The sequence below is a fragment of the Andrographis paniculata genome, unplaced genomic scaffold (genome assembly GCF_009805555.1).
Source record: "Andrographis paniculata isolate CXL003 unplaced genomic scaffold, ASM980555v1 Contig70END, whole genome shotgun sequence".
NCBI lineage: Eukaryota > Viridiplantae > Streptophyta > Magnoliopsida > Lamiales > Acanthaceae > Andrographis > Andrographis paniculata.
The window spans coordinates 3,291,916-3,314,720 of NW_026137607.1; the positions used below are offsets into that span (position 1 = coordinate 3,291,916).

At 26.1% G+C, this 22,805-nt stretch overlaps 1 protein-coding gene across 1 annotated transcript; it reads left to right on the forward strand.

Annotated features, from left to right (window-relative positions):
- The first annotated feature begins 9,442 nt into the window (after positions 1-9,442).
- Positions 9,443-9,793, forward strand: LOC127264536 (auxin-responsive protein SAUR76-like). Its single transcript, XM_051294113.1, has one exon. It carries the CDS (start codon positions 9,443-9,445, stop codon positions 9,791-9,793), a length of 351 nt encoding a protein of 116 aa, XP_051150070.1.
- The last annotated feature ends 13,012 nt before the right edge of the window (positions 9,794-22,805 follow it).

Here is a 22,805-nt window from a genome sequence, read left to right on the forward strand (position 1 = left end):
ATATTTTATATTTTGAATTTTTTTTTAAAAAAAATTATTGTATCATCAGTAAAACAATAATAATGTAAAATAAATAATTTTAATTTAAATAAAACATAATAATATAATTAAAAAATAAAACATAATGTAATTCTAAATTTTTTATTTTAATAATATTTTATATTAAATTAATCCAAAAGTAAATACGAAAAATAAAACTTAAAACTGAATTTAGTTATTGATAGGAATAAATATGATAGATGAATTATGAATTTGTTTATTCTCACAAAAAATCTTAAAGTGTGTTTGACAATCAACTAATAACTTTTAGTTGATAACTTTTAGATGCTAGCTAATTTAATTAACGGCTAGCATTTAGCTGATTCAATTAGCTGTTTTGACTAGTTGATTCAATTAAATATTTGTATTAAAGTGTTTGGTAAATATCTGCTTGATATTAGCTGTTTATATGTAAAATAACAATTGACGACATTTATATTTTAACTTTTAAAATTTAAAATTTTTTGTTATTTGTTATTTGAAATTACGAATGTATTATAAAATATTTTTTTTATTAATTTTATATGTGAGAAAAATGATAGTATATTTTTTATTAAGAAATATGAATATTTTTTATTAAGAATGATGTAAAATATAAAATATTAAAATTTTTGTATATATGTTTATTATATTAATTATTAATTAATTTATTAATTTATTATATTTATAATTTTTAATAAATTTATTCTATTTTATTAAATTTTAATAAAAAAGTAAATTAATAATATTTTTTTTTATTTTAATAAATATATATAGTTTACAAATAAAATTAATTATATATAAAAGTTAATTAATTTAAATTTATAAAAATAAAATTATAATTTAATAAATAATATATTAAAATAATTTATAATTACTGCAATAGAAAATATACTTATATATATGTGAAATAAATAATAATATTTTAAGGGCAAATAAAGAATAAAGAAAATTAAAGTGAAAAAGTTCTTTCAAAACGCTGAGTTATATAGCTTTTCAGAAATTAGCGTCCCAAAAAATTATTTCAAAAAGTTAATTTACCAAACACCTTAATTAGATTTTTGACTGGTCAAACAACTAAAAATTGTTAAATAAGCTAAAAACTCTTGAAAAAATTGTTTGCTAAACACCCCCTTAATCACCATTCTTAATAATATTTTATTCATCCATCAAATTTAATATCAATTTTTGTAAATATATAAAAGAATGGGGTCAATTACCGGATGGGGGAGTAATACATTATTTTTTCTTATAAAATAATACAATTAAATATTTTAATAATATTTTTACAATTCTCGATAACAAATAATTATAATAATAACAAAATTTTAAACACTAAAATGTATATTTATATATATTTTTTTATTTTTGAAAGAAATAAAATATAAGTTCTAATACAAAATATTAAATCAAACACCTTCGTTAAAAATATTTGGGGTGTTTTCGACAATCAACTGATAACTTTTAGTTGTAAGCTGATTCAATTAGATGTTAGCGTTTAGCTGATTCAATTAGATGGTTTCACTAGCTGATTCAATTAGTTGTAATAAAGTATTTGGTAAAGTAACTGTTTGATATTAACTGTTTAATGACAATCAATGAGTTATATTTTAACTTTTAAAATTTTTTAATTGTGTTTTTTTTTTGTTTTCAAAATTTTTAATTTTTTTATTAATTACTTGAAATTACGAATGTTTTATAAAATATTTTTTATTAATTTTAGATGTGAGAAGAATAATACTATATGTTTTTATTAAGAAATATGAATATTTTTTATTAAGAATGATGTAATATATAAAATAATAAATTTTTTGTATATATATTTATTAATTATTGATTAATTTATTATATTTATAATTTTTAATAAACTTATTCTATTTTATTTAATTTTAATAAAAAATACAATAATAATATTTATGTTTTTATTTTTATTTTTATTTTAATAAATATATATAGTTTACAAATAAAATTAATTATACATAAAAAAATAATTAATTTAAATTTATAAAAAAATATAATTTAATAAATAAATATATTAAAATAATTTATAATTACTGCATTAGAAACTATATTTATATGTATATGAAATAAATAAAAACATTTTAAGGGCAAATAGGGAATAGAAAAATTAAAGTTAGAAAGCTCTTTCAAAACGTTAGTTATATAACTTTTAGGAAATTAGCTTTTTGGGCCAATAAGCTACTCAAAAAAACTAATTTACCAACCACCTAAATTAGTTTTTTGACTAGTCAAACAGCTAAGAACTATTAAATAAGCTAAAAACTTTTGAAAAAACTGTTTGTCAAACACCCTTGATATGCTTTATGATTAACATTATGAAAAATATATATCTCATATATACACATCAACATAATCTATATATTCTACAAACTTATTAAAATTTAACAATATAACAAATAATTATTTTTTATATTGTCAACACACTTCTAATAACTAATATAAAAAAATATCTCAAATTAAAAACACAAACAAACATTCTCTTTGTCCTGTCTTAATGCATACATCTTTCCATTTTCATCCAATATAACTTATACATTTATTGTTTTAGTAACTATGGACCTTATTTTTTGTTTCAAATACCCTGTTTTATTATCACATTGCTACTTTTACACACAAAAAAAAAGATAATTATCTTTATACTATTTTTAACTAATCATTACAATTAAAATATTATTATATTATTTTCTTAAATTTCACACAAAAAGTAAATGAGGAAATGAAAGAGTATATTTTTATTTTTTATATTATATTTAAAAAATATTTATATAAAAATATCAAATCAATACTTATTTATATCGTATCAAAATATTTTTATTATTCCAAAATTCAAACTCAACTTTCAAATGTATGACCAAATAAACTCTAAAGAAAAAAAACTTTAAGTATGTGATTTAAATTATTATTTGTTAATTATAAATTTATGAAAAAATAGGATCAATTTGGAGAGACGACTAAAAAATAAAGGTGAACCAATTTCGCGGGACGGAAGGAGTATTAATTTTTAAATTTTTATTATATAATCATATTTAATTTAAATTATTTTATCATTAATATATTAATATATTTATAATTTATTTTTACTTATTTTTTAATTTAAAATTTAATTTAATTTATTATTATATTTATTATTTCAATTATTTTTAAATATAAATCAAATTTTAAAAAATTAGAAAATATAAGCATAAGTGTTACGTATGAAATTTAGAATTAAGTTAAAAAGCCCAAGGTAAAAAGAAAAAATGGGCCTGGCAATAGAGTTGATCGAACTGGCTGAAGGGCACCGTGGGGAACTCAGGGAAAATAGGTTTATTTATAAGGAAAATGCAGGTCGGAAGGTCCGCAGGTCGGGAGGTCCTCAAGACGGAAAGTCCTTAGGTCGGGAAGTTCTCAGGTCGGGAGGTCCTCAGGTCGGGAAGTCCGCAGGTCGGAAAGTCCTCAGGACAGAGGGAGGTCCTCAGGTCGGGAGGTCCTCAAGACGGAAAGTCATCAGGGCGGAAAGTCCTAAGGTCGGGAAGTCCTTAGGTCGGGAGGTCCGCAGGTCGGGAGGTCCTCAAGACGGAAAGTCATCAGGACGGAAAGTCCGCAGGTCGGGAGGTCCTCAGGTTGGGAAGTCCGCAGGTCGGAAAGTCCTCAGGACGGAAAATCCTCAGGTCGGGACAGGTCGGGAGGTCCTCAGGTCGGGAGGTCTGCGACTGGATCAATAAGTCGGATGGTTTGTCAGTCGGGAGGTTTGCGGCTGGACCAATAAGTCGGATGGTCTATTAGTCGAGAGGTTTGCGGCTGGACCAAACAAGTCGGATGGTTTGCAAGTCGGGAGGATTGACAGTCGGACCAATACGGTTGTAGATTGGCAGTCGGGCCAAAAGGGTGGAAGGTCTGTGGTCGGCTCAAAGAGTGAAATAGAGTGATAATTTTGGTCTGTTGAGGACACGTGTCAGCAAGAGAAGGGTTGGTAGACGGTTGAAAAGGAGACGTTGTAACCGTTCGGGCGACGGTTTCTAGTACAGTTTCTCAGGGAGTATTTAAGGATTTGGATTTTTCTGGAGAAGGCATCTTCAATCAACTTCAACAAAGCAAAGTCAGATTCAGGGATCACCACTTTAAATTTTCAACATTTTAATTTCCAGTTAATTATCTTATGTACCGTACAATGATTAGAGATTCCTAATCTCAGACGCTAATTAATCAAGTTTAAAGATATTTTTCATATCTTTGAATTTTACTTTTTGTTTGTTAAAAAAAATACATCAACAATAAAATTTGAAGCATGATCTCACAATCACAAATTCACTCCTAAACCAACGAGGCCATCAGTTAGATAACAATAACTTTTTTTTTAATAATACGTTTGGAAGGTTAAAAGTATTTCTTATATTTTATTTTATACTACATAACTTTTTAAATTTACAAATAATAACTAATACTTTATTATTTTTTCATATTTAGCATATAATAATATTTCATCCGTCCACTTGAAAATTAACATTTATTTTTTACGTATTAATCTTTAAATATGAATTATTATATAAGAAACGTAGTACCAAAAAAAAGAAAAAGATAAAAACGATTTATATTAGTATTTTATAATACAAACATAATAATATTTGTATAATATACTATATAAATATAAGAATATTATTAGTATTAACTACAATGATGTAAAATGTAAATATAAACTTATTAAGTAAACAAAAATAATACTTTTTATTAACATTTTATATATTATAACGATTTATTATACATTTTGTATAACTAAACAAAAAAAATTTAGATAAATTTTAAAAGTTGTATTAGTAAAATAATTATTTTATAATAAAAATAATTATAGATTAATATTAAAATAATTAAATAATTTAATTAACATTAATAAAATAATTATTATATAATAAAAATAATTATATATAAATATTAAGATAACTAATTTAATTAAAATTAAAAAACATAAATTAAAAAATTTAAAATATGAGTAAAATATATAATTATATTTTCAAAATTTCAAATAATAAATTATATAAAACTAAAAAAAAATAGAAAAAATAGACACATTACGAGAAAGGAAGTATTATTTATAAATATTATAATAATTTATATAATATAAATAATTTATAATTATTTTATCATAATTAATCAACTTTAAATTTGAATAAATATTAAATAAATATATAATTTACTATAAAAATCAATTACAAAGTTATAATATAAATATATATACATAAATTATTTTATAAATAATAAAAACAAAATTAATAAGATAAAATAGACAAAAATGTACTCTCTTCGTCCCATTTCAATTGTCTTTATTTTCTTTTTTGTGTGTTTCATTTCAATTAACATGTTTCTATTTTTGATTAAGTAAACTACTAAGGGTGTGCTTGTTTGGGAGATTGAATTTTGAGTTGGAGATTTAAATAGTAAAAAATTTGAATTGTAATAGTTGTATGATGTGATATAAATAGGTCTTAACGTGATATTTTGAATGTAAAATTAATTTCTTGTATAATATAAAAATAAAAAATTGGTGTTTGATTTGATATTTTTAGGAATAAAATTTTTGATAAATAGTAGAATTTGGGGATTTCCCCCAAACGAACACACCTTAAGTATACTTAATAAATATTAATCAACTTAATTAACTTTATAATATATAATATCACATATCATATAAGACTCATCTCAAAACCCCTTTATTTATATTCATCTCCTTAATAAACAAATATTTTTATTTACCTTCTAAATTCACCAATTCTTATAAAATTAATCTATCTTAATTATAAATAAATAAATATATTTTGTATTATTTAAAATTTTATTCTATCAATACTACATATATTTTATTGAAATATAATATTTAAAAAATTTAAACACATATTTTGAATTTATTTTAATTATATATATTAAATTTTATTTTAAAATTACTAATAATACTATTCATATAAAAATATAATAAAATAATATTATAATTCACTATTATTAACTAATTAAAACACGTTACTTTAAATATCATATTCCAAATGAAATGAGTCATTTTAGATGCAACAGTGAGTATTTAAAAAAAATAAAAATTATAAAGAAATAATGAAACACACCCTCCCGGATGGAAGGATGAAATAGTGAATTTTGCAAGGTCGGTTAGATGATCATTTCATTGTCACATTGCAAATTTGGATGATTTCGTGAATATTGAATTCTATTTATATGTATTACACTACATAGATAAAAGGAGAGTCTTGTTTAATAATCCACTCACAGCTCGTCACATCAGCCAATTAATTGGAATTTTCAATCATGCCCTTGCACTATAAGATATCCACCTTCACTATTTTATGTTCATGTCATTTTTTTTTCTTTGTTATATACTGATGACTCCTTTACTTAACAACACGGTATTTTAGGCAGTATAAATTAGTAATTTATTAATAATAAGTTATGATATTATTTTATTATTTTTATATGGGTAATTTTGTTGGCATTTTAAATATTTTTAGCATTATATATCAATAAAATATATACAATATAAATATCATTTTGTAGAGAATAAAATTATATATAATACAAATAAATAAATAAATTTATTTATTTATTTATAATTAAATTAATACTAATTTTATTTAAAATAATAAGTTTTAAATATAAATAAAAATATTTATTTATTGAGGAGAGAGATAAAAATAAAGGGGTTTTGAGTGGTCCTATGTAAGAGATTAAAAATTTAATTAAATTGATTTATATTTGTTAAATATGTTTAAGATAATAAATTTACTAAAAATAGAAATGAGTCATCTTTAATGGGAAGGACAAAAGAAAAAAAAAGGAGTCATCTATCGCCAAACGAGGAAGTATATCTTTTTCATTTTTATAAAAAAACACATTTTATTTTTTTTATTAATTTTTATTTTCATGTTTATTATTTGTCAATATTTTAATTTATTAATAATTTATTGAAACAAAAATATATATTATTATTTAATTAAGTCTAGTTTGACCTTATTTTTAATTTTCAATTTTGTTATCAAATTAGTTTTTGTATTGTATTTTTATTATTATAATTATTATTAATTAACAGATAAAAATAAAATATAGAGATAATAATTAAATTTTTTTAAGGGAATAACAATTTATAATTACAATAGAAATATAAATAAACACCATAATTATTCATTTAATTAAACTTTTGCCATACATTTAATTTTAACAAAATCTGTTTTTTGAGTAGCTGATGTACTCCTCTATCTCGAAGCCACATTCTATTTCTTAAAAACTCCATCATTTTGGCATGTCAATCTACATATTATGGTTAATTTGAATTACTAATATTATCTACCATATTTGTTCAAATTGGGATAAATCATAATAATACTGATATGTATCTCTTTCATCTTCAATGATTATATTATGCAAAATTATACATGTCTTAATTATCTTACCAATTAAACCAAATGAGTGTCGGATATTGAATAATAGAAAATTGAACTTACAAAACACCAAAAGCGCATTTTACATCCTTTCGAGCCGCTTATTGACGTTGTGAAAATAATTGTATCTTAAGTCTTTGAGGTAGACAAATAGATTGGATAAATGTCGCTCATGAGGGATATATTTTATTAATAAGATAATACTCCATATTATATTGGTACTTATTGACAATAAAATTTACTTTTAAACTTCTACCATTTAAAAGGCCATTAAAAATCTGAAATTGATCAAGTATATTAATGTATTGCATGTACCTGGTGCTCCGAAAAAAGAAAATATCAAATTTATATATCATACGATGCCACAACTTCTAATACGATCGTTGATTTGTCATTATCTCAATAAATTTACTTTTAAACTTTTGCCATTTAAAAGGCCATTAAAAATTTGATATTGATCAAGTATATTAATGTATTGTATGTACCTGGTGCTCTGAAAAAAAAAAATGTCAAATTTATAGATCATACGATACCACAATTTCTAATACAATAATTGGTTTGTCATTATCTCCACGTAAAAATTGGCATTTCCAAGCAATTAGACAATTTTTCCACTCCCAATACATGCAATCAATACTTCTCATCATTTTTTGGAAAACCACATTTTTTTTGCAACATATAACAATCATGGTAGGTCAATTGCATATGATCTTCTTAAATATTCCTCACAAAATAATGAAATGACTCATTCAACAAACTTTTTTACACACGTTCTTGTGCTATCTCCAATACGAATATAGTCATCTACTATATCAACAATTACACCAAACGTCAACAAGGACAAAACAGCTGTGCATTTTTGTAATGACAATAGATCAAGTCTTCCCATTGCAACTCGACGTTGTTGGAAGAACTCACTTATTTTTGTTAGATGATCTACGTTGCGCAGAAAGACATGTTTCCTCGTTCAAAATTTACAAAGAAATTAAAAATATGCATATACAAGAATTTCAGAAAAAATAATCGTTAAGAAAACAATTATGCCATTATTCATTATTCCTATCGATTTATGTTTTTCAACGAGATTGATTTTCCTCTTCATTGTTTATGATAATATCTTGAAAACGTTGAAATTACACAAACAAATCAAAAGAAACTGCGTCCTCCTCATCAGAGTTGAAACTTGAAATAGTTCGAGATGAGTTTGATATTTTTTGTAACAAAAATATTTGTTAAAAATATTTTTTGAAATTAATAATATAGTGTATAAAAATTTTGCGAATATATAATATTTATAATTTATATTATATGAAATAAATAATATGGTAATAGTAATGATGTGACATAATAATAAAATAAATTTTAAAAATATGTAAATAAGTAATACAATAATAAAGTTATTTGCAACAAATTTGATGATACACAATAATAATGATGAGATTAAATAATGTCAGTGTGTTTAAAGCTATCTAATACAATGATAAAGTGTGATGTGATATAACAACGCAATCTATAAAGATTAAGAAACAAAAATTGAAATTATTGATCACTATTACAATGACATACAATTAAATTTATATGATTTAGTAATGCAATTAATAAAGTTTAAGAAGACAAAAATTGAAATGATTGATCACTAGTACAATAACACACAAATACTATGATGTGATATAACAATATATTTAATAAAGTTTAAAAAGATAAAATTTGAAATGATTAATCACAACTGCAATGATGTAAAATTACATTAATATGATTTAACAATACAAGTATATCCAACATATTATATATGAAAAAATTGTATAACTTATACAGTGTGATTGTTTCTATAAATACGGTTACACTTTACAAATGAAAACAAACAAACTTTTCGAAAATTTTTATTTTTCTAAGTCCTATTATTCTCTCATACTTAACATTCCACATTCAAGTTTAAACAATGAAGACGCCACCACACCAAATTAAAAAATAAAACAAACTGAAAACTATCAATGGCGAAGGTAGGGAAGCTCATCAGAATTAAGTCAATGCTGAAAAAGATGCAGCCCTTCAAGCTCGGCCCTACCAATTATAGCTCAATAATAGTTGGTAATTTTTTCAACGAGTGCTCATCCAAGGATCTCCACGGCATCTACATCGGCAAATCGCAGCGGCACTACCTCGTGACTTCCGAAGTGATGGAGAATCCGCTCTTTCTCGAGCTCTCCGAGCACGGCGGAGATAAGTCGTTGATAACTATCGGATGCGAGGTGGTTCTGTTTGATCACCTTTGGTGGATGCTCGATAACTCCGATCCACATCCGAAGTTGCTGGATGAGCTCGTCGAGTTCTACTTGTGCTAGTCGCGCTGCATTGCCGACGAGGGGAGTGATTGCGTGCGGACATCCACATTGTACGGTCACGGTCTATATATAACAATTATATTGTATCAATGTATGTATGTATGTATCAGCTGAATGTTTTGTTTTTTTCCCTTTTGTCAATAATCTGATTGATTGACGGTGTAGATTTGTAGTTCGAAGCCTGAGGAAGAGATTTGTCCGTTGATTCAAGGAAAAAAAAAGAGTTTCAACAATGAAGTCAAACTTTAAAAAATCTTCAAATTAACAAAAATTCTTTTCATTTCAAAGTTTTACAAATATTCTTGAAAATCAATAGTGTTCACAAAACTCTTTCAACTTTAATTTTTCTCAAATTTTTCAAACTTTTATCCCAAATTTATACGCTTCATATTCTTCTATTTTTAAACACTACTATTATCCTCAAAATGTTCAATCTTTTGAAAGTATATCATATCCACAAAAATTTCAATTATTTGGGGATTATATTCCACGGCGTCTACATCGGCAAATCGCAACGGCACTACCTCGTGACTTCCGAAGTGGTGGAGAACGCTCTTTCTCGAGCTCTCCGAGCGCGGTGGAGATGAGTCGTTGATAACTATCAGATACGAGGTTGTTATGTTTGAGCACCTTTGGTGGATGCTCGAGAACTCTGATCCGCAGCCGAAGTCGCTGGACGAGCTCGTCGAGTTCTACTTGTGCTAGCTGCGCTGCATCGCTGACGAGGGGAGCGATTGCGTGCGGATGTCCACATTGTACGGTCACGGTCTATATATAACAATTATATTGTATCAATGTATATATGTATCAGATGGATGCTTTTTTTTTTTCTCTTTTGTCAATAATCCGATTGATTGACGGTGTAGATTTGTAGTTCAAAGCCTGAGGAAGATATTTGTCCGTTGATTCAAGAAAAAAAAGTTTCAACAATGAAGTCAAACTTTAAAAAATCCTCAAATTAACAAAAATTCTTTCCATTTCAAAGTTCTACAAACATTCTTGAAAATAAATAATGTTCACAAAACTTTTTCAACTTTAATTTTTTTCAAACTTTTCAAACTTTTATCCCAAATTTCTACGCTTCATATTCTTCTATTTTTAAACACTACTATTATCCTCAAAATGTTCAATCTTTTGAAAATATATCATATCCACAAAAATTTCAATTATTTGGGGATTATTCCAATCCTTAAAATTTTCAATCATTTCAAGTTTCATTTTATCTCTTATCGATGCGTTTTACACAAAATACACGAATGAAAAGTATTCCTGAATTTTCCACATTAGACAATGAAAATATGCAAATTATTGCCCCAACCACAGATATCAAAAGAAAGTGGACATATAAAGGAGATTTACTTTTTATTAATGGATAACTTAGCACAAACAATTATTCACTAATAGACACTAATAGAAAAATACTACTTTATGGAATAGAATTATTCAATATTTTAATGATAATATATTTAAATTAGTGGTTTCAAAAAGTGTAAACAAATGCAAGAATCGTTAACAAAAGATAAATGAAGCCGTTTCATAATTTGTTAGGTGTTTTGAACAAACTAACTAACAAAGAATAAGCTGAGAATCCATTGATTATGTCTTGAATTAGGCACATCAAATATATTATGAAAATTGTAGCAAATTATTTAATTATGAACACACTTTCCGTGAATTAAAACTCGAGCTAAAATGGGGTATTAGTCATTGTGTTTTACAAAAGTCATCATTTTCTCTAGTCGTGCGTTATTTATATGCGACGACCGTTCGACGCGCGGTCGAAGGAAAAAATGACAACTTTTCAAAACGTGTAGGATATATTTTGCCAGCGAGATAAATAAATGACAAAAGTAATAATGGAGTATGCTTGGAAGATATTTTTTTACAAATTTTATGTGGATAACTATAGCGAACTTCATGAATATAAGTTGTGGTCTTTCGACCACTTTTCCATTAATGGAAATAAAGTTGCAATCAAAGTCTCTATCGTATATCATCTCCTTATTAAGACGGCTCAAATTCTGTTAAAAGAAAAACAAAGATGAATTAATGAACCAAATCAAAATACACAATTGCACATTTTAGTAGAAAAAATGTAACTAAATAAATGTTAGAGAGAAAAATGAATAAATGAAACTTTCATAATGCTTTTCGTCTTTATAATTTGTGATAACATTTTGAAAACGTTGAAATTGCATACGCAAAATGAAAGAAACCGCATCATTCTCACCAGAGTCGAAACTTGAAATAGTTTGAAATGAGTTTGATATTTTTTGTAACAAAATTGTTTGTTACAAATATTTTTTGAAATGAAATATAGTATAGAAATTTTGCCAATATAGAATATTTATAGTTTATATTACATGAAATAAATACTATGGTAATAGTATTGATGTGAAATAATAATATATATATTTTAAAATATGTAAATAAGTAGTGTACAATAATATAGTTATTTGCAAAAAAAATTGATAACGCACATAATAAAAGTGATGTGTTTAAATAATGCAGGCGTGTTTAAAGTTATCTAGTACAATGATAAAGTCTGATGTAATCTAACAATACAGTCAACAAAGATCAAGTAGACAAAGATTGAAATGATTTATTATTATTACAATGACATATAATTAAATTTATGAATTTTAATAATGCTGTTAATAAAGTTCAACAAGACTATAATTGAAATGATTGATTACTACTATAATGAGACACAAATACAATGATATGATATAACAATACATTCAATAAAGTTTAACAAGATAAAACTTAAAAAAAATAATTACTAGTACAATGATATACAAGTAAATGGATATGATTTAACAATACATGTATATCCAACACATACTATATGAAAATAATATATAAATTATAGTGTGTAATTTTTTCTATAAATATGATTGTATTTTACAAAAAAAAAACACACAAACTTTTTAATGATTTTTTATTTTTCTAGGCTATATTATTTTTTCATACTTAACACCCCACCATCAAGTTTCAACAATAAAGGCAAACTCTAAACAATCTTCAAATTAACAAAATTTCTTATCATTTCAAAGTTTTACGAACATTGTTGGAAATCAATAATATTTTACAAAATTCTTTCAACTCTAATGTTTCCGAAAATTTTCAAACTCCAATCCCAACTTTCTATACTTCATCATATTCTTTTATTTTTCAACACTACTATTATCCTAAAAATTTCAACCTTTTGAAGTTTATCATATTCTCAAAATTTTCAATTATTTGGATGTTATTCTAATTCTCAAATTTTTAAATCATCTCAATGTTTATTATATCTCTCATTGATGGTTTTTACATAAAATACACAAATGAAAAGAATTTATTAATTTTCCACACTAGACAATCAACAACATGAAGATAATTTGCAAATTATTACCACAACGACAGAGATCAAAAGAACTATACATCAAAAGAAGATTTACTTCTTATTAATGGATAGCATAGTACAAACATATATACACTAATAGTCACTGACAAAAATCTAATACCTTTTGTAATAGAATTCTTAATATTTTAGTAATACTAAACAATAGTGTCAAAAAGTGTAAGCAAATGCAATAATCGTTGGAAAAAGATAAAATAGAGTTGTTTAAAAAACAAAATTGGTGCTTCGAACAAATTAACCAACAAAAAAGAAATGAAAATCCATTGATGATGCCTTGACAGTCAACAAGATAAAGATAATATGAAAATTATTGCCCCAACGACAGAGATAAAAATAAAGTAAACATGTGAAGAAAATTTACTTCTTATTAGTGCATAGCTTAGCACAAGTAAATATGCACTAATAGACACCGACAAAAAAAATACTACTTTCTAAAATAAAATCTGTCATTATTTTATTTATAATAAATCCTAAGTATTAGTGTAAAAAAGTTTTAAAACAATGTAAGAATTGTTGGCAAAAGATAAATGAAGTCATTTCAATTTTTTTTTTTTTTTTTTTTGTGCTTTGAACAAAGTAACCAACAAAAAATAAGCTGAGAATCCATTGTTGATGTCTTGAATTAGGCATGAAAAATATATTATGCAAATTTTAGCAAATTATTTATTTATGAACACACTTGGCGTGTATTAAAACTCGAGCTAAAATGGGGTGCTAGTCATTATCCTTTACAAAAGTCATTGTTTTTGTCCTCCAACCACGCGTTATTTATATGCGATGATTGTTCCACACGTGGCCGGAGAAAAACAATTATGACTTTTTAAAATATATAGGCTATATTTTCCCACTTAGATAAATAAATGAGAAAAAAAGTGATAGTGGAAATTTATATAGAAGATATTTTTTGCAAATTTTCCGCGGATGCTTATAGCGACCCTCATGAACATATGTTGTGGCATTTCGACCACTTTCCCATTAATGGTAAGCAAATATGATTTCTCTAATGTGTTGAAGGAAATAAAGTTGCAATTAAAGTCTCTATCGTATATGATCTCCCTGTCAAGACGGCTCGAATTATGTTAAAAGAAAATCAAAGCCGCATTAATAAGTCAAATCAAAATACAAAATTGCATATTTTAGTATAAAAATATGTCACTAAATTAATGTTAGAGAGAAAAATGAACAAATGAAACATTTATAATGTTTTCATGCACATCGTCTGAAATAAGTTGAGCCTTAAGTCTCAATTCCACATTAACATTTTCGTACAAGTCTTTTATTTTGTGCAACACAATATTATATAATAACAAAACAACCGTACGTAATAAAACAGAGGACAAAAAATACAAAAAATAAAGGAAGATTGGTTACTTTTCTGAGAATGATTTTTTGGTGAATCTGTGAAGATTTGATACCGCAATCCTTATGTCAACTACATCATATCAAATCAATTTTTAGTACATCATTCTAACGTAATATCATAAATACCAATTGTATTTAGCCCACAAACACAAACACACCCATAATAATTCACATGAATCATAACACCCTATCTTTTAGTTTCAACAATGAATGCAAACTCTAAAAAATTTTGAAATTGAAAAATAATTCTTTTTATTTCAAAGTTTTACGAGCATTGCTGAAAATTAATAATGTTCACAAAATTCTTTCAACTCTAATACTTCCCAAAATTTTCGAACTCCTATCCAAAATTTCTATACTTCATCGTATTCTTCTATTTTCAACATGATAGTTAGAAATCGCATGCATTAAATGTTCATATTATATGCGATATTTGATTGATTTTGATTGGATTCTACCTAATTTATATGCGTATTGTTTATTTGTTGTATGCACAGGGTAAATATCAAGTTTGGCGTAATTGGCAAAAAAAGTAAAGAAAAATTCAGATTTGCACCACCTAGTTAGTCATGGCCATGACTAACTATACCCTCATGACATGAGAATTTAATTAAAGGTCCAAAAGCTCAACAACAAAATAATTAGGGCAAAAATTAAATAAAATAAGAGGATTACACGCAGAAAAGATGGGGGAATAGCCAGAGTAGGAGACTGAAAGACTCATAGATCGCGCATGAGCAAATCGACATAGAAGATTTCCCCTCCCACTATGACTTTATCTTTCTCTTTTGTTCTTTGTTATTTGATTATGGAGTAGATACTTTTCTGGTTTGAGGGGTGATAATGTTTTGGTTCTTTTGTTTTGAAGATTCTTGATTTTCTTTATAAAAGTTCTTTTTTATTATCAATATTTGTCTAATTCTGAGAATAAAGTTTGTGATTGTTAGATTAATTGAATATTTTTTTATACCGATATTTGAATTAATATGATAATCTAAAGTCAATTCATGTAGAATATCCGTAATTGTATTCGCACTTGAATAGGTGACAACCAGGTTGAATAGTTTATTCCCGGGGATTAGACAATCAAATCTAATTGCTCCTCTTAGGTAGTAATTGTTTTGAATTTGGTTTTTCTAGATTAGAATGCGATTAGACAATATTTCTTACGGGCGCACCTAGGTTTATTTGCTTAATTAGGGGTAGTTAACGGTCGTACCTTAATTACCTACACTATAAGCAAAAATTGGTTGTCAGAGCTTGTTGATAACTATAACTACCTTAATTACCTACACTATAAGCAAAAATTGGTTGTCAGAGCTTGTTGATAACTATAACTAATTTATTGATACTTTAATAAGAATTAACTTTATTGAATTAATAATAAAACACAAGTGCTATAACTGAATAATCCTTTGAGTCAGACATCTCATTGATAGCTAGTTCTCTTTTAATTTAATTGTTTTGTTATTTTATCTTCATTAGTTAATAAAAGAAAATTCACCCATTTTATTTACTGCAATAGAACGCTAAAGAGTTAATCACACAATCCCTGTGGAGACGATCCCTTCATATGTATTACATTAAATTGTGATCACGAAATAGGTAAAATATTTGATTGACCGCGCTACAGGTCACAACACTGCTATCATTCTAAAAAATTTCAATCTTTTGAAAGTTCATCGTATTATCAAAACTTTTCAATTATTTGGAGGTTCTTCTAATACTCAAAATTTTCAATCATTTCAAAGTTCATTATATCTGTCATTGATGGGTTTTACACAAAATACAAAAATAAAAGAATTCCTTAATTTTCTACACTAGACAATCAACAAGATGAAGATAATATGCAAATTACTACCCCAACAAAAGATATCAAAAGAAAGTGGACATATAAAGAAGATTTACTTCTTATTAGTGGATAGCTTAGCACAAACAAATATGCACTAATAGACACGGATAAATAATACTACTTTTTGGAATAAAATTTTTCAATATTTTAATGATAATAAATCCTAAGCAGTGGTGTCAAAAACTATAAACAAATGCAATTATTTTGTCACTTTCTTCTTCTTCTTCTCATTTTTCTTTATACTATCTCATTTATTAATAGGTCCCGGACCATTTTTGTGGCAAATCAACACATACTAGAGTAAAAATAAAAAAAAAAAAAAAAAAACTAGACTTATAATGGAATAATACGGGCGATGTGCAGTCAAATTGATATAAAACTGAGCAACAAATTGGTCGAGTTCACCAGTGCTGATGTCATTGTAAAAACTAGACTTATAATGGAATAATACGGGCGATGTGCAGTCAAATTGATATAAAACTGAGCAACAAATTGGTCGAGTTCACCAGTGCTGATGTCATTGTAGATACCCTCAACCAACCTCTCTAAAATCAGAGCGATATTGCAGTGTCTAATACCAAATTTGTAAAGCAACTTCTTTAGTCTACCATAAATCTTTTCATACTTGAAAGATTGTTTGCTTCTGTTATGCTTCACCACCAACATTGCAAAAGCAACAAGAGAGAAGAAAATGGACAAAAATGATTTAAGGTGAAAAACAAAAGTGGGTGAAGAAAGTGAAAAACATAAAAGAAAAAAATGGTTGAAAGTTATGACTTATGTTAATGCGATTTTTTTATCATTATATTTTATATATTTAAAATTATTATACTCCGTAATAATTGGAAAAAAAAAAACAAGTAGATAAAATTCATTTATACAAAAGTTACATTAGTAATATTTTTATTTTTCATATTTAGTTTATTGAAATATGCTATTTATATCATAATACAATGATTTATTTTGAATTTATATTTTTTTTTTATACTACTATTATTATATATAGTATATTAATCTTTTTTTCATTTGGTGTTATTTTGGAAGTTTTGATTTTAATTTTGACTTTTTTAAGTTTTGTAAATTTGAATACACTACCACAAAAATGGTAATTTGTCTTGAATGATTGTCTCGGATTAAAACCCCAAGACAATCTTGTGTCTCGGAACCTTTATTCGAGACAAATTAGTGTCTCAACAATAATCCAAGATATTATGGGACAATTTGTCTCAATCATAATCTCGAAAATTATTTTGTGACAATATATTATTGCATATTTGTCTCAAAATACTACTGAGAGTAGAAAATATCTCGAAATAAGTCACAAATATATTCCGAAAGTGTAAATTGTCTCGAAATAAGTTGCAAAAAGTATTATGAGTATATGGATTGTTAGAAATTATACCGAAATAAGCTATGAAAATAATTCCGAGAGTTGAATTATCTCGAAATAAGTCGCGAAAAATATTTCGAGAGTATTAATTGTCTCAAAATGTGTCATAAAAGTAATCCGAGAGTAAACGTTATCTCAAAATGAGGCACGAAATAAATTCTGAGGGTATAAATTATCTCGAAAAAGTCACGAAAAATATTTCGAGAGTATGAATTTTCTCGAAATGTGTCAGAAAAATAATCCGAGAGTAAATGTTATCTCAAAATGAGTCACGAAATAAATTATGAGGGTAAAAATTATCTCAAAATAAATTACACAAATATTCAGAGAGTTTGAATTGTCTCGACATAAGTCATGAAAAATATTCCGAGAATATGAGTTGTCTCGAATCAAGTCGCACACTATGTTTTGAAAATTGAATTGTCTTGAAATAAATTACATAAAATATTTTGAGAATTTGAATTGTCTCAAAATATTTTTTTTTAAACGATAAATAATCTCAAAACGACTCACAAATTATATTCCGAATGTGGTCCCAAAAATATACATTTTTTATCTTTGGAGCATGGAGTTTAAAATATATTAATTTTATATATAATTTTTAAATAAAAATAAGGGTAAACTGTTTTTTTAGTTCCGTAACTGGACCCCCTTATCATTTTAGTGTCGTAAGTGTAGCATGTCGCAAACTAGTCCCATAAGTGAAAAAATTTCGTTGTTTTAATCCTCCAGCGTCTGAGACGCCCGCGTGGCTCGCTGGAGGCTACGTGTCCGCCAGGTCAGCGACACGTGGCGGACACGTGGATTTTATTATTTTTTCTTTCATTTTTTTATTTTTTTAAAAATTTATTTAAAATTTAATTTTAATTTTATTTGCCTTTTTTAATTTTTTTTATTTGATTCAATTGAAAAAAATTAAAAAATAAAATAAAATTCATGTGTCTGCCAGGTGTCACTGACCTGGCGGGACACCTGGCGGACATGTGGTTTCCGGCGAGCCACGCGGGCGTCTTCAGCGCCGGAGAACTAAAACAACGAAATTTTTTCACTAATGGGACTAGTTTGTGACAGGCTCCACTTACGATACTAAAATAATAAAGGGTCCAATTATGAGACTTAAAAAAGAGTTTATCCTAAAAGTAAATTATGTTCTATTTGATTAACTAAAATAAGTAAGCTTACAAAGTTTATAATATTTATGTATAACTTAATATATATAAAATCGAATTGAAGAATAAATATCAAACTTATATATCAAACTTAACTTAAAACCTAGTCAATTATTTTTATTAAGAATATCCTATTATAAACAATAAATACTATAAATTATTATCAATTAAATCCATTTATCTATAATAAAAAAAAAACCAAAATATAATAAAAATACAAACAAATATTATAATAAAAATATAATAATTGTGAGCGGGATTTTTCCCACTAATTTATTTTAAATTTCACTCCACCCTTCTACTTTCTCTCACCCACGTTCACATTTACTCACCCCACTTAATTTTCATCTGCAATAGCTATATATTTATTTACCGGTCCGCATTTTTTTTAAGTGAATTAGATATGCTATTTCAATTTGAATTTGATAATTTGTTTAGGTGGGTGCTATTTTTAAGAATATTTGTTTGAAGTATTCAATTAGCTTTCCTAATTAGTTAGATATTCATGTTTATCTTATTTGGATATGAATTTGTATAATTTTATTGTAATTTTTTTAATTCTTACTTCTAAGAACATAATTGTTTGGAAATAGTTTTTTTTTTTTTTTTGTAAACGATTATGATAAAGCTTGCGTGTAACTGCGATTGAAGGTATTAGAATTTCCTTAGGAATGGATTTGAATGCATTATTGCTGATTTGAGGATACATATTCATCAATTTGTGTTCTTGCATATGTTTGCTTTCTTTCACTACTATGTATTGTCCACATAAGGGTGAATATTCCCTATCTTAGTGGATGTTTGCTTCACAATTACTGAGAATTCTCGAAACTGATCCGAATGATGCAAAGATCGAAAATTGGTAATATGATCCATCTGTTTGTGTCTGATGTTCTAACCTGGAATTTCACATTGTAATATTCTGATGTTCATGATTCTTTGTGGCTATCTGTTGTTGTTATTTACTCAGCATCGGAGAACCTTCGCGAAGAGGACATAACCATGAAGGAATATCAGGCTGAAAATGTTCATGATTCTGCCAAGTAATTAAGTTTGAGTGCACTAACGAACTAGTGAGCCTCTGATTCTTTGTTGCATTAATTACCCAAATCAAATGGTGAAGGTGATGATAAGCGGCTAATTTTATTGTATTGAAAAAAAATGTGTAAATTATTTAGAAGTGATGCTATGAGGTTTTGTATATAATTTTCTTGATTGATCAGTGTATGTATATTAATTAAGAAATTGTTTTCCAAATATTTAATGTGTCTTATAATTTGAGACAATATTTATAATATTGATATGCACTAATTTTGGTGGAAATATCATGAGGAATAAACTAACCAAAATAATTAATTTATTTTGGCATTAAATTGTGCAAAGTATAATTTCGGATATTGCTATAATTATTTTGAGATATAATATAATATTTTTATTCATATATTATCATGATTGTTGGATACTACAACACATAGTGTCGAAAATTATCACAAATATTTAAGATAAAATATAGTCTAAAAAATTATTACGGTCATTTGAGACAAAATATAATATGAAAAATTATCACAAACATTCAAGATAAAATATAGTATCGAAAATTTTCAGTGCTATTCAAGACAAAATATAGTCTCAAAAATTTCCACGGACATTCAAGACAAACTATAGTCTCAAAAATTATCACAAATATTTGAAACAAAATATAGTTTTAGAAATTATCACGGCTGTTTAAGACAAAATATAGTAACAAAGTTCGCAAGTATTTTTTATATAATTTATTGTCACGACATTCTCTCGAATAATCTCATGAGACTATTTGTCTCGTCATTCCATGACTTTCCAAATTGTTACGATCAAACGGCCACGGAAAAAGTTTCAAGACAATTTTCGAGATTATTTAATTAATTGTCTCGTAACTATATAGATTCCGAAACAATTTTTCAAAGACAATTCAATACTTTTCTAGTAGTGATATTTATGTCATAAATATAAATTAGACAGACTGTTTTGAATGTTAATTTTTTATTCAATATAAAAATATTTTTTAAAATTAATTTGATATTATCTTAAAATTTTTAAATATTACAATTAAGATTTCAAAACCATTCAAACAAACACATACAATTTGATTTTTATTTTTATTTATTTACGCCAAATCATTTGTTTCAACGCAAATTCATTGGTTGAATTTCATTATAAAATCTGCAATGCAAGTTAAACATATTATTGTTTTTTTTAAAAAAAAAAAAAATGATGTGTATAATTATATATATTTATTTATTATTAATGATCCGATAATCTGATCTAGTTTTTATATGTAAATAGATGCAATTTATAGTTAAAAATGCTTCATAAGAAATAATAACATTATCTATTACCATGAATTTTAAATCCCTAATTGTGACTTTTTTGGGCAAGACTCTTGTATTTAGTTTATAGTCAATCTATATTTTCTTTTATGAAAATTCGTTATTACCTCGCTTCTACAACCAATATAGATTAAAGTTGAGGATGATTATGATGATGATGAATCGGTGTAAACCACTACTTGGCTTGGTGGAGTGGCATGTCCGAGTAAGAGTAATAGTCTTTTATACAACAACATTTTTATTTGCATCCGATCAACAGTAACAATTGTCTTTTATCCGAAAGGATTCATATTTATATTTATTATTGGGTAAACTATTTTTTAGTCCCGGACCCCCTTATAATTTTAGTCTCGTAAGTGGAGCTTGTTGCAAACTAGTTCCATAAGTAAAATTTTTTCTCTGTTTTAGTCCTCCGGTGCCGGAGACGCCCGCGTGGCTCGCCGGAGATGATGTGTCCGCCAGGTGTCCCGCCAGGTCAGCGACATCTGGCGGACACGTGGATTTATTTTTATTTATTTTTTTAACTTTTTAAATTTTGTTTAATTAGACCAAATAAAAAAATAAAAAAATTAAAATTAAAATTAAAAATAGATTAAAAAAAATTTAAAAAAAATTTAAAAATGAAATAAAAAAAAAAAAAAAATCCATGAGTCCGCCAGGTGTCGCTGACCTGGCGGGACACTTGGCGGACACATCACCTCCGACGAGCCACGAGGGCGTCTCCGGCGCCAGAGGACTAAAACATCGAAAATTTTTCACTTATGGGACTAATTTGCGACAGGCTTCACTTACAAGACTAAAATGACAAGAATGTCCTATTACGGGACTAAAAAAACAAAAATATCCTTTATTATTTTATTTTAAGTTAGTCTTACAATATTAAACAATATAATACTCCACTTAGTACTTTTATTAATCACTACAATAAACCATACACATATAACTTACATAAAATAAAATATACCATGGGGTATTTTCCACATCATAAATATATATATACTAAACACAAGTTCCTTGAGATGAACTGATGACGTGAAAATAAACTCATAATCATTGATGCTTGTGCTTTCAAGTTCATTTGTCACAATATTTTGTAAAATTATATGAGACAAATTAGCGACGGCTGGTTCTACTTAATCAAAGAAAAAAAAAATTATTTTAATTTAAATAATCCACATTGATAAAAAAAAATTCTATTAGACTAAAATTGATTATTACTATATAATTTAGGGTGTGTTTGTTTGGAGGTTTGGATTTTGAGTTGGGATTTGAATAGTAAAAATTTTGAATTTGAATAGTTGTATGATGTGATATAAATAGGGTTTGATGTGATGTTTTGAATGTAAAATTGATTTTTAGTATAATATAAAAAATGAAAAATAGGTGTTTGATTTGATATTTTTGGGGGAAAAAAATTGGATGAATAGTGTTCAAACAAACAGTGTTGTACCCAACAATCCTTCCATC